General features: G+C 41.6%; 1 protein-coding gene across 2 annotated transcripts in view; it reads right to left on the bottom strand.

Annotated features, from left to right (window-relative positions):
* CDK7 (cyclin dependent kinase 7) overlaps positions 1–15,312 on the bottom strand; it is a 44,684-nt gene extending 29,372 nt beyond the window's left edge. Inside the window, exons 1-2 of one of the 2 annotated variants that reach the window (XM_012462224.2) lie at positions 15,132–15,312; positions 14,729–14,788 (exon numbers count right to left, since the gene is read on the bottom strand). In XM_012462224.2, the coding sequence (XP_012317647.1) occupies positions 14,729–14,788; positions 15,132–15,197 (126 nt within the window). In that variant the 5' untranslated portion in view covers positions 15,198–15,312. The remainder of the gene's footprint in view (positions 1–14,728; positions 14,789–15,131) is intronic. The other variant, XM_021673207.2, reaches the window with a different exon arrangement.
* Positions 15,313–19,406: the final 4,094 nt, after the last annotated feature.

Raw genomic sequence — 19,406 nt, 5'->3', positions numbered from 1 at the left:
GGGACTGTCTTGCAGCTTAGGGACATGCTTGGCCACACCAGGGAGAGTACCAGGTGGGCTAGTGGGGTCCATGAATCCAGGCCTTGGCTGTTGGATAGCATTTCAGGACCTACTCTGGAACAGAGGGGAACCCACTGCCCTGAAGGTGAGTCCCAGGCCTGGCAGCATCCAGCATAAGCTAACTGAAGAGCCCTGGGCCTTAAGTAACATTGGTGGTACCCTGGCAATACTCCCCTCCCCATGGGCCTGTGGTGCTGGAGGACATAGGAGCAACTCCTCTGCCTGAAGAAAGGGGAAGGAAGAATGGTAATACAGAGAATTCTGGACTTATCCAAGACCACCAAGGTAATTCTATGAGTCTAGAAGAACTACACCATTGCTGGGTTTGAGGTACCCACTAATGCAGATACAGTTACAATGACCAGAGACATAGACTGCAACACTATTCTCTTTGAATACTTGGAATACCTTCCAACAAGAATGTACAAACAAGTCCAGACTGTGACGACTATAATAAATACCTGACTCTTCAGTGTGCAAACATCAATGAACACTTACAAGCATTAAGACCATCCAGGAAAACATACCCTCACCAAATGAACTAAATAAGGCACTAGGGGCCAATCCTGCAGAGAAAGATATGTGACCTTTCAGTTAAAGAGCTCAAAATACCTGTTTTGGGGAAACTCAAAGAAATTCAAGATAACACAGAGAAGGAATTCAGAATCCTATCAGGTAAATTCAACAAATAATTGAAATAATTAAGCAGAAATTTTGGAGTGGAAAGATGCAACTGACATACTCAAGAATGCATCAGTCTTTGTTTTTTGGAGATGGAATTTTGCTCTTGTTGACCAGGCTGGAGTGCAATGGTGCAATCTCAGCTCACTGCAACCTCCGTCTCCTGGGTTTAAGTGATTCTTCTGCCTCAGCCTCCCAGATAGCTGGGATTACAGGTGTCTACCACCATGCCCAGATAATTTTGTATTTTTAGTAGAGACAAGGCTTCACCATGTTGGTCAGGCTGATCTCAAACTCCTGACCTCAAGTGATCCACCTGCCTGGGCCTCCCAAAGTGCTGGGATTACAGGCCTCAGTCACCGTGCTTGACCCTTTTTTTCCCTTTTTTGAAACAGGATCTTGCTCTGTCACTCTGTCACCCAGGCTGGAGTGCAGTGGTGCAATCTTGGCTCACTGTAACCTCTACCTCCCAGGATAAAGTCATCCTCTCTCCCCTTATAAATAAGAACCAGAAAACAAATAACAAAATGGCAGAAATAAAAGTTCTTATTTATCAATAATATCACTGAATGTAAATGGGCTAAACTCTTTAATCAAAAGACAAAGAGTGGCTGAATGGATAAAAAAAGAAGCTCCAATGATCTGTTGTCTACAAGAAACACACTTTAACTATAAAGATAAACACAGCCTGAAAATAAAGAGATGGAAATAGATATTCGCTGTCAATAGAAACCAAACAAGAACAGGAGTAGTTGTATGAAATAAAATAGATTTCAAGACAAAAACTATAAAAAGAGATGAAGAAAGTCACAATATAATAATAAAGGGGTCAATTCAGTAAGAGGATATAAACATTGAAAACATCTATGCTGGCCAGGTGTGGTGGCTCATGCCTGTAATCTCAGCACTTTGGGAGGCTGAGATGGGTGGATCATGAGGTCAGGAGTTCAAGACAGGCCTAGCCAAGATGGTGGAACCCCATCTATACTAAAAATACAAAAATCAGCCAGGCATGGTGGCTCATGCCTGTAATCCCAGCACTTTGGGAGGCCAAGATAGTCAGATCACTTGAAGTCAGGAATTTAAGACTAGCCTGGCTAACATGGTGAAACCCTTTCTCTACTAAAAATACAAAAATTAGCTGGGCATGTGGCCTATAATCCCAGCTACTTGGGAGACTGAGGCAGGAGAATCACTTGAACCTGGAAGGTAGAGGTTGCAGTGAGCTGAGATCACACCACTGCACTCCAGGCCTAGGCGACAGAGTGAGACAAAGAGAAGGAGGAGGGGGAGGGGAAGAGGGGAAAAAGGTCTAATACCAATCCTACTCAAACTATTTGAAAAAACAGAGAAGTAAATACTTCCAAACTCATTCTATGGGGCCAGTATTACCCTGATACTAAAATCAGATAAAGACACATCAAAAAATAAATAAATAAAATAAAATAAAAATAAACTACAGGCCAGTCCAGGCACAGTGGCTCACGCCTGTAATCCCAGCACTTTGGGAGACCAAGGCAGGCAGATCGTGAGGTCAGGAGTTCAAGACCAGCCTGAACAACATGGTGAAACCCCGTCTCTACTAAAAATACAAAATTTAGCCAGGCATGGTAGCGCACACCCGCAATCCCAGCTACTCAGGAGGCTGAGGCAGGAGAATCACTTGAACCCGAGAGGTGGAGGTTGCAGTGAGCCAAGATTGAGCCACTGCACTCCAGCCTGAGCGACAGAGTGACTCTGTCTAAAAAAAAAAAAACTACAGGCCAATATCTCTAATGAACATTGATGTAAAAACCCTCAAAAAACTAATAGCAAACTGAATTCAACAATACGTAAAAAGATAATTCATCATGACCAAGTGGGATATATCCTGGGGATGCAAGGATGGTTCAACACATGCTAATCAATCAATGTGATACATCACATCAACAAATGAAGGAGAGAAACCATATGATCATTTCAATTAATGCTGAAAAAGCATTTGATAAAATCCAATATCCCTTCATAATAAAAACTCTTAAAAAACGATATAGAAGGAGCATACCTCAACATAATAAAAGCCATACATGACAGAGCCATAGCTAGTATACTGAAAGGGGAAAAACTGAAAGCTTTTCCTCTAAGATCTGAAACACACCAAGGATCCCCACTTTCACACTGTTATTCAATATAGTACTGGAAGACCTAGTTAGAGCAAGCGGACAAGAGAAAGAAATAAAGGGCATTCGAATTGGAAAAGAGGAAGTCAAATTCTTCTTGTTTGTAGATGATGTGATCTTATATTCGGAAAAACCTAAAGATTCCACACTAAAAAACGACTAGAACTGATAAATTCACAAAAGTTGCAGGATACGAAAATCAGCAGCCCTGCTATATACTAACAGTGAACAATCTGAAAAAGAAATCAAGAAAGTAATCCCATTCACAACAGCTACAAATAAATTTAAATACCTAGGAATTAACCAAATAAATAAAAGATCTCTAAAATAAAAACCATCACTGGTGAAAGAAATTGAAGACAACACACCAAAAAAATGGAAAGATAATTCATTCATGTTCATGGACTGGAAGAATCAATATTGTTAAAATGTCCATACAACCTAAAGCAATCTACAGATTCAATGTACCCTCTATCAATATACCAATGACATTAGTCATGGAAATAGGAAAAACAATCCTAAAATTTATGTGGAACCACAAAAACCCAGAATAGCCAAAGCTATCCTAAGAAAAAAGAACAAAAGGGAGAAATCACATTATCTGACTTCAAATTATACAACAAAGCTACAGTAACCAAAACAGCATGGAACTGGCATAAAAATAGACATATAGACCAATGGAATAGGAAAGAGAATCCAGAAAAAAATCCATACATCTAAAGCAAACTCATTTTCAACAAAGGTGCCAATAACATACAATAGGGAAAAGACAGTTTATTCAATAAATGGTGCTGTGCCTTAAGCAGAGGTAAGGTTTGTTGTACAGATTTAAGTTGATGCCTTCTGCATTGATAAAGAGTCTCTAAAGATTTAGTCTTTCTTCTCTTCCTGGTGCAGAGAGGGAGACACCCTGTCAAATGGATATTCCTTTACAAATGTACATTTCCCTTACAAAAGGGCAACTCTGCAGAACTACTCCTCTATCTGCAGTTTCTCAGGATAAGCGGCTCACAATAATCAACATGCCAAAGAGGCATATTTTTAAAACCACCTTTGCAAAAATTACAACAGTGAGCAAAACCTGACATAGCTGACTTCATCTTTGCTTTTAACCTCACAAGCTCTTTGTTCATTCCTGGGTGCTGGCAATGCTAACTATGGGAGGAATTCAGTTTTGAGTTTAACTTTAAAACAAAGGTGATAATAGTCCTTTCCCAAAACTAACCCCCTCCTTGCTCAGAGACTGAAAGCACCTTTGTAAAATGACACGAGGTTAGAATTATGGTTTAGGAGTTCTGTAGCCAAAGGTAACAAGAATTTTGTAACCTCCGCAATTGCTCCTATAGATAGCATCACTATCGTAAAACATAAAACTGGTGGTTAAGGTATCATTCAGATCTTGCATTTTGATGGACCAATTGGTGCCACCTGGACCAGTAGCCCATATGAAGAAACTGACTCAACTGGTACTGTGACTCCTACTCAGGAATTGACTCAGGGCAAGAAGACAGTTTCAACTCCCTATGATTTTTATCTGAGACCCAACCAATCAGCATTCCCCATTCCCTAGCCCACTGCCTACCAAACTATCCTTGAAAAACCCTAGCCTCTGAATTCTCAGGGAGGCAGATTTGAGAATTATCAGCTGTCTTCCTCACTTGGTTGGTCTTGTGACAATTAAACTTTTTCTTTGCTGCAAACAAAATAAGTAAGTGGTGCTGGGAAGACTGGATGTCCATATGCAGAAGAATGACACTAGACCCATATCTCTCATTATATACAAAAATCAAATCAAAATGGATTAAAGACTTAAATCTGGCCGGGCGTGGTGGCTCATTCCTATAATCCCAGCACTTCAGGAGGCCGAGGTGGGTGGATCAACTGACGTTGGGAGTTCAAGACCAGACTGACCAACATGGAGAAACCCCATCTCTACTAAAAATACAAAAAAGTAGCTGGGTGTGGTGGCACATGCCTGTAATCCCAGCTACTTAGGAGGCTGAGGCAGGAGAATTGCTTGAACCTGGGAGGCAGAGGTTGCAGTGAGCTGAGATCACTGAGCCATTTGCACTCCAGTGAGCCATTTGCACTCCAGCCTGTGCAACAAGAGTGAAATTCCATCTTAAAAAAAACAAACAAACTTAAATCTAAGACTTCAAACTATGAAACTACTAAAAGAAAATACTGCAGAACCTCTCCAGAACATTGGACTGGACAGAGTTTTTGATTAATACCCCACAAGCACAGGCAATGAAGCAAAAATGGACAAATGGGATCACATCAAGTCAAGAATCTTCTGCAGAGCAAAGGAAACAATCAATACAGTGAGGAGAAAACCCACAGAATGGGAGAAAATATTTGTAAACTATCCATCTGACCAGGGATTAATATCTGGAATATACAAGCAGCTCAAACAACTCTATATTTAAAAAATCTAATAATCCAATTTTAAAATAGGCAAAAAATCTGAATAGGTATTTCTCAAAAGAAGACAAACAAATGGCAAACTGCATATGAAAAGGTGCTCAACATCACTGAGCAACAGAAAAATGTAAATCAAAACTACAATGAGATATCATCTCACCTAAGTTTAAATGGCTTTTATCCAAAAGACAGATAAAGATGAATGCTGGTGAGGATGTGGAAAAAAGGGAACCCTTGGTACATTGTTGGTGTGCATGTAAATTAGTACAACCACTATGAAGGACAGTTTGGAGGTTCCTCACAAAACTAAAACTAAGCTGGGCACCGTTGGCTCATGCCTGTAATCCCAGCACCTTGGGAGGCCAAAGCAGTCACATCACTTGAGGTCAAGAGTTCAAGACCAGCCTGGTCAACATGGTGAAACCCTGTCTCTACAAAAAATACAAAAATTAGCCAGGCATGGTGGCGTGCACTTGTAATCCCAGCTACTCAGGAGGCTAAGGCAAGAGTATCACTTGAACCAGGAGGCAGAGGTTGCAGTGAGGCTAAATCGCACCACTGCACTCCAGCCTGGGAGACAGAGTAAGACTCCATCTCAACAATAAATAAATAAATAACGAATGATATCCTGTCATCTGCAACAACACAACGGAGCCAGAAATTACGTTAAGTGAAACAAGTGAGTTTTTCACCATACTGATGCTGGGAAAAGAAAAAGTGAAACAAGCCAGGCACAGAAAGACAAACTTCACATGTTTTCACTTATTTGTGGGATCTAAAAGTTAAACAACTGGACTCATAGAGATAGAGAATAGAAGGATGTCTGCCAGAGACTGGGAAGGGTAGCAGGGTGGGAGGAGGTAGATATGGTTAATGGGTACAAAAAAACAGAAAGAATAAGACCTAGTATTTGATAGCACAACAGGGTGACGTAGTCAATAATAATTGAACTGTACATTTAAAACCAACTAAAAGAGTATAATTGGATTGTTTGTAACACGAGGAATGCTTGAGGTGATATTCCGTTTACCCTGATGTGATTATTATGCCTGGTATGCCTGTATCAAAATATCACATTTACCCCAAATATATATACCTACTATATACTCACAAAAACTAAAAATACTTTTTTTTTTTTTTTGAGACGGAGTTTCGCTCGTTACCCAGGCTGGAGTGCAATGGCGCGATCTCGGCTCACTGCAACCTCCGCCTCCTGGGTTCAGGCAATTCTCCTGCCTCAGCCTCCTGAGGAGCTGGGATTACAGGCACGCGCCACCGTGCCCAGCTAATTTTTGTATTTTTAGTAGAGACAGGGTTTCACCGTGTTGACCAGGATGGTCTTGATCTCTTGACCTCGTGATCCACCCGCCTCGGCCTCCCAAAGTGCTGGGATTACAGGCTTGAGCCACCGCGCCCGGCTAAAAATACTTTTTAAAAAGTAGGCCACGTATTCTAATACCAAAAAATATAAAAATTCTAATACCAAAAAATATATTAAAAAATTAGGAATAAAGCTCTCCAAGAAAATTTTAAAACCCTATGAGGTGGGGTGTGGTGGCTCATGCCTGTAAACCCAGCACTTTGGGAGGCTGAGGCAGGCAGATCACCTGAGGTCAGGAGTTCAAGACCAGCCTGGCCAACACAATGAAACCCAGTCTCTATCAAAAAATACAAAAATTAGCTGGGTGTGGTGGCCTACACCTGTAGTCCCAGTTATTTGGGAGGTTCAGGTGGGAGAATCGCTTGAACCTGGGAGCAGAGGTTGCAATGAGCTGACATTGTGCCACTGTGCTCTAGCCTGGGTGACAGAGATCCTGTCCTCAAAACAAAACAAAAAAGCTCTATGAAAATATACTTAAAAATGAGAGACCAAAATTAACACAAGCATTGTGTTCATGGATAGGAGGACTCAACATCTGAATTATTTATGTCAATACTTTTAATTCAATGCAACTCAATCTAAAGCTCAACAGCATTTTTCATGGACATCAGCAAATTGATTCTAAAATGTATAAGGAAAAGGAAGGCAGCTGGGTGCAGTGGCTTACACCTGTAATCCCAGCACTTTGGGAGGCCAAGGAAGGCAGATCACTTGAGGTCAGGAGTTCGAGACCAGCCTGGCCAACATGACAAAACCCCTTCTCTACTAAAAATACAAAAAATTAGCTGGGCGTGGTGGTATACGTCTGCAATCTCAGCTACTCTGGAGGCTTAGGCATGAGAATTGCTTGAACCTGGGAGGCAGAGGTTGCAGTAAGCCGAGATCGTGCCACTGCACTCCAGCCTGGGGGACAGAGTGAGACTCTGTCTCAAAACACGAAAAGAAAGGAGCTAAGAACAGTTGATTTTAAAATTCTTACATTTTCCACACATAATAAAAAAAGAGTAATTTCATGAAACCCTCTACTTCATCACCCAGATTCAACAGTGAACAATATTTTGCTACACTTACTTCATTCATCCAACCTCTCCTTTTTTTTTTTTGAGATGGAGTTTCGCTCTTGTTACCCAGTCTGGAGTGCAATGGCGCGATCTCGGCTAACCGCAACCTCTGCCTCTTGGGTTCAAGCAATTCTCCTGCCTCAGCCTCCCGAGTAGCAGGGACTACAGGCGCACGCCACCATGCCCAGCTAATTTTTGTATTTTTTTAGTAGAGACAGGGTTTCACCTTGTTGACCAGGATGGTCTCAATCTCTTGACCTCGTGATCCACCCGCCTCGGCCTCCCAAAGTGCTGGGATTACAGGCGTGAGCCACTGCGTCCGGCCCCAACCTCTCCTTTTTGTTGGCTAAAATATATATACATACATACATACTATATATATAAAATTTTTATTTTATATTTTATATATATATATATATATATAATTTTTTTTTTTGAGACAGTCTCACTTGCTCTGTCACCCAGGCTGGAGTACAATGGCACAATCTCAGTTCATTGCAACCTCTGCCTCACAGGTTGAAGCAATTCTCCTGTCTCAGCCTCTTGAGTAGGGTATTATAGGCGCCCACCACCATGCCTGGCTAAATTTTTTGTATTTTTAGTAGAGATGGGGTTTCACCATACTGGCCAAGCTGGTCTTGAACTCCTGACCTTGTGATCCATCCACCTTGGCCTCCCAAAGTGCTGGGATTCCAGGCACGCCCAGCCAGCTAAAATATTTTAAAACCCCAGACTTCATGTAATTTCATCCCAGTATACTTAAGTAAACATCTCTAAAACATAAACATTCTTACATAATCATAATGACATTTTTACACCTAACAAAATTCACAATAATGCCACAGTAGCATCTAATATCTAGTTCCTATTCAAATTTTCCTGATTCAAATTTCCCAATTGTCTCATAGAGTTGCCAAAACTATTTTGAAGAAGAAAAACAAGGTGTATGGGAGTTAACGGATTTTAAGACTTATTAAAGACATTGTAGTATTTCAGCAGCAATGGGTAAAAAAAATAAATAAATAAATAAAAATAAAAATAAAAAACACCCACCACTGGAACAGAAGAGTGTGCTCACAAATGGACCCAATAGTGTGCCCAGAAATAGGACCTGAGTTCCAATACTGGAACTTGGTATTGCAAGAGTTTGGGGAATTTGGCATTACAACTCATTGGGAAAAGGACAGACTATTAATAGTACTGCAACAACTGGTGAAAAAATATGTGATCCTAGCTAGGTGCAGTGGCTCATGCCTGTAATCCAAACACTTTGGGAGGCTAAGGCAGGAGGATGGCTTGAGGCTAGGAGTTCAAGACCAGCCTGGCCAACATAGAAAGACCCTATCTCTATTGAAAAAAAAAAAAATCCTGGATCCTCGTATCATACAACAAAGAAAAGACTTGTTGATGGAATAAAGATCTAAGTATTAAAATAAATATTTTAAAAATTTTAGAAGAAAATACAGAATTCTTTGTAACCCAGAATCAAGAAACCACACAAAAAGGCAGCCTTTAAAGGTTTGAAAAAAATTAACAAATTCAATCATATTAAAATTTAACTTTCAGTACCTCAAAGATACCATAAATAAACTAAAAGCCTAGCCAAAGACTGGGAGATGATATCTGCAATATGCGTTTCTGACAAAGGATCAATATCCAGAATATAAAAGAATTCTGGCTGGTTGCTGTGGCTCACGCCTATAATTCCAGTTCTTTGGGAGGCTGATGCTGGAGGATTGTTTGAGGCCAGGAGTTTGACACCAGCCTGGACAACAAAGTGAAACCTCATCTCTATTAAAAAAACAAAAAGTATGAATAAGTCCAACAAATCAGTAGGATAAAAAAAATGTAAGTAATCCAACAGAAAAACAGGAGAAAATCTTAAGAAGCCAGTAAGTGTGATGATGAACTCTATCAGTAATCAGATAAATGTTAATTGAAACAATAAGTACATACCATTTTCAATCTATGTAATTGACAAATGTTTTAAAGTCTGACAATGCAAATGATGTTGAGAATGTGGTGGGACAGTAAACTGGTCCAATCATTCTGGAGAGCAATTTGACTATATCTGGTGAAGCTAATGGCTGTGATACTCTGAAGCAACAATTCATAATTTGTTTCAATTATAGCTACATTCTCTAGAGAAACTCAACCCTGGATACATGATGACTCACAGATGACTATCCATAGAAGGAATGTATTAGGGGAAAACATTTAAAAAAACAGCCTGTTTATCAACAAGAATTTGGATAGAAAATTTCAGTGGAGTCATATAATGGAATCTAATCATCAACGAGCATGAATAAACTGGATATACATGTATTATATAACATAGAGGATTCCAGAAATAATGTTGATTCAGAATAACAAGTTGCAGGCCAGGTGTGGTGGTTCACATCTGTAATCCTAGCACTTTGGGAGGCTGAGGCAGGCAGATCACCTGAGGTCAGTGGTTGGGAGGCTGAGGCAGAACTGCTTAAACCTGGGAGGCAGAGGTTGCAGTGAGCCGAGATCATGCCACTGCACTCCAGCCTGTGTGACAGAGTGGGACCCTGTCTCAAAAAAAAAAAAAAAAAAAAAAAGAATAACAAGTTGCAGAAGAATATACCAAATATAGGCTAAAGTATTCGATACTGGCTGGGTACAGTGGCTCATACCTGTAATCTCAGCACTTTGGAAGGCCAAGGTGGGAAGATCACTTGAGCCCACATGTTGAAGACCAGCCTAGTCAACATAGTGAGACCCTATCTCTACAAAAAATTAAAAAGGAAAAATTTAGTGGGGCATGGTGGCATGCACCTGTACTCCCAGCTGGTTGGGAGGCTGAGGCAGAAGGATTGCTTGAGACCAGGAGTTCAAGGCTTCAGTGAGCTATGATTATGCTACTATACTCCAGCCAGGGCAACACACAGCAAGTTCCTATCTTAAAAAAAAAAAGGAAAAAGTATGCAATACTATATACTGTTTTGAGACACACAGATTTGGGACACATTGAAAAATGAGATATAACCCAAAAGGCCATCAATAGGGGATTGGTTAAATAAAGTGGGAAGCAAATTCCACATAATCTTTTTAAAATGATGAGATAAATCAGTATTTTAAAAGTCCAAGAGACGAAAGGTGAAAGAGTACAGAGTAGCTTATTTAATGATTCCTTCCATTTTTATAAAATTAAACACATGCTAGCAAATGAATAGTAGAAATTATGAGTGTTGGAATAAGGTCTACAGCACCAAATCTTCAATGTTTGTAGTACAAAGTATAGACAACGTCTAAAACTGGGGGTGGGGGGAAAACACCTCAAGAAATAGGCCAGGTATAGTGACTCACACTGTAATCCCAGCAATTAGGGAGGCCTAGGCGGGAGAATCACTTGAGGCCAGGAGACGATCAAGGGCACTATAGTGAGACCCCATCTCCACAAAAAAACTAAAAACAAAAAATTAACTAGGTGCAGTGGCACGGGCCTGTAATCCCAGTTACTTGGGAGGCAGAGGTGGAAAGATTGCTAGAAGAGTACAAGGCTGCAGTGAACTACAATTGTTCCACTGCACTCCAGCCTGGGTGACAGAGCAAGATCCTGTCTCCAAAAAAAAAAAAAAAGAAAGTAAAGAAAGGGAGATAGGCTGGGCTCAGTGGCTCACACCTGTAATCCCAGTACTTTGGGAGGCCAAGGTGGGTAGATCACCTGAGGTCAAGAGTTCGAGAGCAGCCTGACCAATATAGTGAAACCTGTCTCTATTAAAAAATACAAAAATTAGCTGGGCGTGGTGATGGGCATCTGTAATCCCAGCTACCTGAGAGGCTGAGGCAGAAAAATCGCTTGAACCTGGGAGATGGAGGTTGTAGTGAGCCAAGATCACACCACTGCACTCTAGCCTGAGCGACAGAGCAAGACTCCGTATCAAAATAAATAAATAAAATATATATAAAAAAGAAAGAGAGATAAATACGAGAAAAAATAGTTAAAATAATTGAAAGTGGTTACTCTGAGGAGTGAAAACCACAGATAGAGAGGAGTTAGGCATGTTAAAAGCCTTGGTGTATTACGTGACTTTTAAAACCATAAAGATGTATTATTTGAGAAAAGTAAAAATGAAATATAAAATATTCCACTATGAGTGACCTTCAAGAAGAAAAGTCTATTACAGAGAAACAGTGTGGATTCTAGGTCCTGATTTATGCTAAACACAAGGAACAGGCTGGGCGCGGTGGCTCAAGCCTGTAATCCCAGCACTTTGGGAGGCCGAGGCGGGCGGATCACGAGGTCAAGAGATCGAGACCATCCTGGTCAACATGGTGAAACCCCGTCTCTACTAAAAATACAAAAAATTAGCCGGGCACGGTGGCGCGTGCCTGTAATCCCAGCTACTCAGGAGGCTGAGGCAGGAGAATTGCCTGAACCCAGGAGGCGGAGGTTGCAGTGAGCCGAGATCGCACCATTGCACTCCAGCCTGGGTAATGAGCGAAACTCCGTCTCAAAAACAAACAAACAAACAAACAAAAAAAAAACACAAGGAAGAGCTGGACGTAGTGGCTCACACCTGTAATCCCAGCACTTTGTAAGGTTGAGGCTGGAGGATTACTTGAGCCCAGGAATTTAAAGTTACAGTGAGCTATGATCGTGCCACTGCACTCCAGCTCCAGCCTGGGCAACAGATGGAGATCTTGTCTCAAAAAAAAAAAAAAAAAAAGGCAAGCAATCAAAGAACCTCCAAGGACATTCTGATAACTAGAGAACTCAATATGCCACCAGTGTGAAGAGCTGAAACGAGTCAATTTTTAAAAAAAATTTTATTTTTGAGATGGGGTCTCTGCATGGCCCAGGCTGGACTCAAACTCCTGGCCTCAACCAATCTTTCCATGAGATAAAAGGCCAATACTTTTTGAGACAGAGTCTCATTCTTGTCGCCCAGGCTGGAGTGCAATTGAGCAATCTCGGCTATAACCTCTGCCTCCTGGGTTTAAGTGATTCTCCTGGGTCAGCCTCCTGAGTAGCTGGGATTACAGGCAACTGCCACCACACCTGGCTAATTTTTGTATTTTAGTAGAGATGGGGGTTTCACCATGTCAGCCGGCTGGTCTTCAACTCCTGACCTCAGGTGATCCCTGTGGCTCGACCTCCCAAAGTGCTGGTATTACAGACGTAAGCCACCGCGCCCAGCTGAAAGGCCAATACATTTTTAACAGTGTCTACAAATGCACTAGCCATAGCCCTAGGTACAATGTGATTGGAATTAAATAGACAATAAACTCACATAGGAGGATTTCAAATTTTGACAACTGCCACATCAATGACAGAAATACAGCAAAGCATAGGGAAGGAGCAAGGCATACCTGTTTTAGTGGAATGAACAAAGAAGGCCTCTATGGAGGAGACATTTGAGTGAAACTCGGATGATAAGGAAATCAGTTATGCCATGTTCTAGAGGGAAAATATACTAACCAAGAAGCCAGACCAAATGTAATGATCCTGTGATTCTGGGACTGGAATGAATTTAATTTGTACAGGGACAGAAAAGTCAGTGTGGCTATGGTATAGTGAACAAGAGACAGAACTAAAAAGATGACTAAGCCAGGCTTGGTGGCATGTGTCTATAGTCCCAGCTACCTTGGAGGCTGAGGTGGGAGGATGACTTTAGCCCAGGAGTTTGTGGCTGCAGTGAGCTATAGCTGTGCCATTGCACTTCAACACTTCTGCCTGGGCGACCTCCCCCCTGTCCCCGCCCTAAAAAAAGGATGATGAAAGATCCAGGAGAGTTAAGGGTTTTAGAAGGGAGTGGCTGTAGTGGGGGATCATAAAATATAAACCAGAAAACAAGGACATGACATCAGTAAAAAAGTTTAAAGAAAAAAAAAGATAGGCTAGGCACAGTGGTTCACGCCTGTAATCCCAGCACTTTGGGAGGCCAAGGTGGGTGGATCACCTGAGGTCAGGAGTTTGAGATCAGCCTAGCCAACATGGTGAAACCCCATCTCTACTAAAAATACAAAAATTAGCCAGGTATGGTAGTGGACGCCTGTAATCTCAGCTACTAGAAAGGCTGAGGCAGGAGAAGTGCTTGAACCTGGGAGGTGGAGGTTGCAGTGAGCCTAGATCGCACCATTGCACTCCAGCCTGGGTGACAAGAGCGAAACTCCATCTCAAATAATGGTAATAATGATGATGATGATGGCAGGAGTAACTGAGAAGAACAAGAACCAGGTGTTAAGTGAATGCAAGAGAGTACCTGGGAGGCTGGAAGATGACCAAAAAAAGGGGGAATTAATAGGATGACTTCCAAGGAGTTAGGGTTTTTGAAGAAGTGGATTCAAAGTAGCAACAGTAACCAAAGAAACCTCAGGACACCTGAATTTAAATGCTAGCTACAGCAATTACTAGCTGTGTGGTTTTGACAAATCACTAGTCTCTCACAGCCTCAGGTACCTTAAGTATAAAATAGGGTTGCTTTTAGCCACTTTACAGATTGTTTTGAAGGTTAAATGCAACAATGTAGGCGAAAGTGAGTTATGTAATTATGATCCAAGTCTTTTGAATTAAGAAGCTACTGAACTCATTTTAGACTTCACATCAATGTTGCTAATGCTAGCGAAATCTGTACACAGAACACACCGATAAGGCACACTGAGTGGATGCAGGTGAAGCAGAAACAGTGACCTGAAAGGATCATGGTATCAAATAGTTCTGAGGACCGAAAAGACAGGTAGGCAGTACTTGCCCCCTTAACATACGAGTTCATGCAGTGAAAGTAACATACAGCTTCCTCTTCATTTCGATTGAAATTAAAACGGGTTCCGTTTGGGAACACAAAGCACTAACCAATTCTTTTGTCTCTGAAAATGACATGAGTAACTCATTATCAGAGTATGGTCAAGACTAATAAAATGGCTATCAGTCAATTCATAATACAGACATCTTCAAGGTGACTTGAAGAAAAACAACATAAAAGATAACTCACTTTCTTAATGGCGACGATTTGGTTGGTATTCTTATCTCTGGCCTTGTAAACCGTGGCAAACTGGAAAGAAAAATAGGAATAACTTAAGTTTTGTGCGAGCTTTTGTGTTTGCTTTTTTATATTTCGCGAAGCAAAGAGCCCAGAGTTCCTGAGCGGACTGGCGGCGGCTGGAAACGTGGCGGGTCAGTCTCCGTCCAGCTCCAGGCTACTCTTCAGCAAGGAGAGGCCGCTCAGGGATTCACCCCCAGATGTAAAGAAGGGGCAGCAAGTGCATCTGGGCGGTTTCCCCCAAAGAGAACGAACAGCCGAGCCAGACCTCTGGCCTCCACGGGAAACCCGGCAAAGGTGGAGGGGTGCGGGGCTGTCCGCTCCGGGCCCTCCCCGTCCCGCCCGAGAGCCTCACCTGTCCCTCCCCAAGGAAGTCCAGCTTCTCATAGCGCTTCGCCCGAGACTTCACGTCCAGAGCCATTCGGCGCCGCAGAGCCCGACTCCAGCCGAAAGGGGCGAGCTCCCAGAACAGCAGCAATTTAAAGCTACCTTAAAGCCTTCCACAGCCACTTCCGTCCACCGCGGTCCGTCGCGCTGGTATCCCCGCCCCACTTCCGTGGTGGGCGGAGGAAGCCGCGCGAGGCCGGGGCGGTTGGCAGTCCCCACCCGTCACGTGACGTCTGTCGGTGCCTGAAGTGGAGCATCTTCGATGGCTGCGGTATCACTCTGTTACCGTTTTTTCTATATTACCAGGGACTGGTCAGCGTTCTAAGACGGTGTCCCCCTGTTCCGGATTTGGTAGGTGTCTGAATATGGAAGGTTTGGCTCTGTACCTGTTCTCGCTCGAGCGCGTCCTGGCGCTATGGTTGCTATGGACGCCAAACCCTGCTATCTCAGATGACTGAAACGAGTGCCACGTTCTTGCAAGCTGCTTAAGAGCATTCTTAGTTCAGTCCCTTTATGAAGAAGCAGACCCAGGAAAACAAAATCCAACTCAACTGAAACGTGCTGTGGGAATCGGCTTCTGGTCCTCCTCAGTTTTCTACTCTGTAAAATGGAAAAAATAACGAACTACATCACAGGTGGTTGTGGGGATTAAATAAAATATGCAAAAAGCTTAGACATTAGCTCAATTAATTGAGACAGTGCTCAATTGTTAGCTGTGATGAGTATCCAGCCCCTTGATTATCATAGATTGTCATCACGAACACACTAATTCATTTATTCAAAAATATATACTGAGTACTTTTCCTTTATGGTGCCGATACTGTTTTTTTTTTTTTTTTGTTGTTGTTGTTGTTTTTATTTTTTTGAGACGGAGTTTCGGTCTTGTTACCCAGGCTGGAGTGCAATGGTGCGATCTTGGCTCACCGCAACCTCCGCCTCCTGGGTTCCAGCAATTCTTCTGCCTCAGCCTCCCGAGTATCTGGGACTACAGGCGCGCGCCACCATGCCCAGCTAATTGTTGTTTGTAACTGAAACATCCAGGTAGATATTGAGTGTTTTCTATGTGCCAAGCACCATTGTAGAATCTGAGATAGCAGCAGGGAACAAAGATCCCTGCCTTCCAATGGGAGGAGATAAAAAAGTAAAATATATGTTATGATACGTAGTAATAAGTGCTATAGAGATAATAAAGCAGATAAAGGATAATAGAGCAGGGCAGACACAGGGATGGTTTTAAATAGGGTGGTGCAAGAAAGACATCACTGAAAACCCACGGGGGGGATTGGAGCAGACAAGTGATATGACCTGACTTGCTTCACTCTGGCTGTTGGGAGACTATATCACAGATTTTGAGGGACAAAGAAAACAAGGCCTATTAGAGAACTATTGCAATAACCCAGATGGCTCTGCTGGTGGATGATTACAAGGTTCTGAGCTAGAGCAACTGTCACATGGAAATGTTCCTCCACCGCCCCCCCAACTTTTTGTTTGTTTTGAGATAGATTCTCACTGTTGCTCAGGCTGGAGTATACTGGCATGATCTGGGCTCACTGCTGGCCCCATCAGTATTCAGCCACTAGATACAACTAGGGCAAATTACTAACTGTGCTTCCAGTTTCTTCTTCTGTAATAGGAGCTACTCAAAGGATTTCTCCAAGGCTTAAATGACCTCATCCCTGTAAAGCCCTTAGAATATTTGACAGCAAGTGTTTACTAAATATTAGCCATTATCTTTCAGTCCTTTGTCATTACTTGGGTCTAGGCAAAACTCACACTATGTAGAAAACACACCATCTCTCTTGGGGCAAGTCATACCTAGTGATGCTGGTGTCACATGACTTGTCAGTTTCTTCTGACAGATATCACTGTAATAGTAATGTAACCTCACTTGCAGAAATAAGCTAATGAGCTAAATTTGATGATACTGTTGTGAGACTTGAGGTCCCCAAATGTGCTGTGGCATATGAGTTGATAATCAGTATATTACAGCATGCTGCTGACAAGCAAATTCTCATTTTGGGACATTTAAAATAGGAAAATGAAGAGAGCGTTTAGATGATATTCTGAGACAATGAGATACTGTATATATAAAGTATCATTTGAACACTTTGAACCAAAAGAAAAAAAAATACCATTACACATTTGCATAACATGTTTCAGCTTAAAAGCACTTCCACACATCTGTATTAGCCAGCTTCCAAGATGGCCATGATCATCCTTGCCTTCTGGTACTAATGCTGTTGTGTAGTCGTCTCTCACAATGAAACAGGCTGTTCATTCTGTGTGACCAATAGAATATGGCTGAAGTGTGATTTATGAGGCTAGAACAAAAAAGGATGCTGTTGACGCGCATGCTTGGGTTATTTGCTCTGGTGAAAGCCAGCCATGTCATGAATTCACTCAGACAACCATGTGGAGAGAAACTAAGTCCTCCTGTCAACAGCCAGCATCAGCTAGTCAGCTATGTGAGTGAGCCATCTTGGAGGTAGATCAGCCAGCCTCAACCAAGCCTTCAGACTGTAGCCTCAAGTGGCATCTAATTGCAAACTCATTAGGCACTAAGTCAGAACTGCCCAATGAAGCTGCTTCTGAATTCCTGACCCAGAGAAACCATGAACTATTTAAGAGTTTAGCCACTTAATTTTGTGGTGATTTCTTATAAAGTAATAGATAATACACTAATTTGATCCTGCCTGTCACACTGTGTAGTACTGAAAAGAAAAACAGAAACTCGAACAAATTAAGCAATTTGCTGATTACATATGTTTAAGTGCCTAACCTCTAAATGCAAATACAGGCTATTTGACTGTAAGCCTCACCAGAAGTCTATAATACTATCCTTGGGAGCTTATCCTGTGACAGCAATTCCCACTGCCATGCCTTTTGCCATACCTATACTCACAAATTCTGTAACAGTGACAGATTTTTTTCATTTTGACTTTCATGGCAGCAGTTGTAGTAAAGATTGCCCTCAGATATACATTCACAGTTCAGTATTAGGATTTCTAACTGTTGGCTCACAGTATTACTCATAGCACTCTTGACTACCTGAATCCAAATTTATTTCTGAAAGCAAAATAATGGCCCTGGGTTTCTTTTTGCTGAAATAAGTGAACTAAGGGGATGGCGGCAGGGCAGGAGCAGAGAATAATGGTCATTCTAAAGTGTTTTTCCCAAATAATTTTTAAATAATAAAGAAATGAATCACGTTTTTCTTTTTTCTTTTTGAGATGGAATCTCGCTCTGTCAACCAGGCTGGAATGCAGTGGTGCAATGTCAGCTCACTGCAACCTCTGCCTCCTGGGTTCAAGTGATTCTCTGGCCTCAGCCTCCCTGTAGCTGAGATTACAGGTGTGCTTCACCATGCCTGGCTAATTTTTGTATTTTTAGTAGAGATGGGGTTTCATCATGTTGGCCAGGCTGGTCTCCAACTCCTGACCTCAGGTGCCTTGGCCTCCCAAAGTGTTGGTATTACAAGTGTGAGCCACCGCACCTGGCCTGAATTGTATTTTCAATGAGTCACCAGAACAGCTTATTGCTAGCATCAAACCCCAATTCCTGTCTCATATTTCTGCTGGACAACAGTTATTTGCAGTAGGCCACAGCAAAGAATTTACAAGAGACGTATATCACTCTGTGGAGTAGTAAAAATAAGTAAAAACCCACAGGCAACTGAGTAAATACAGAAGCATACTCAAAAACAATTCTATCTCTTGCTCATGAACTACCCTTAACTCTCAGGGATCACTTCTTTAAAGCATATTCTAGAAATTATTAAAGGTATGGAAGAGAATTTATTTAGCTTTGTGAGGCTTTACTTCACAATATACCCTTGGCACAGGAGGGCCCCATTAAAGTTTCATAAACTGCTTAATAAAGTTAATACTTACACTGATTTTATGAGGCTTTCAGACATTAAGTTTGAGAAAGTTAATGGTTATCAGGATTTGCATACAAGATCACAAAACAATAAAATAAACCAAAGAACAAGACTTCCTTACACCCTCCAAAACATAATAAATTGCAATTTTTAGTGAAATCTTTATTCCTATGCTATATTCATTTTTGTCTCTTAACTGTTTTTCATTTTATGCTTTTTCTTTAGAATCTTTTGCATGATCTCTTCTGTCTTAATAGTATAGTCACCTATTTTAGCTTGACTATATTTTTATCATTCAGAGTAGGATATACTTATTAAGCCAGTTATACTCCAATAAACTTGTGAATGAAAAAAAATTAGAGA

The sequence above is a fragment of the Aotus nancymaae genome, unplaced genomic scaffold (genome assembly GCF_030222135.1).
Source record: "Aotus nancymaae isolate 86718 unplaced genomic scaffold, 86718_ANA_hifiasm-v0.15.2.pri h1tg000014l, whole genome shotgun sequence".
Lineage (NCBI taxonomy): Eukaryota > Metazoa > Chordata > Mammalia > Primates > Aotidae > Aotus > Aotus nancymaae.
The sequence above is the reverse complement of the archived record's forward strand: the minus strand, read 5'-3'. Positions and strand labels throughout refer to the sequence as shown.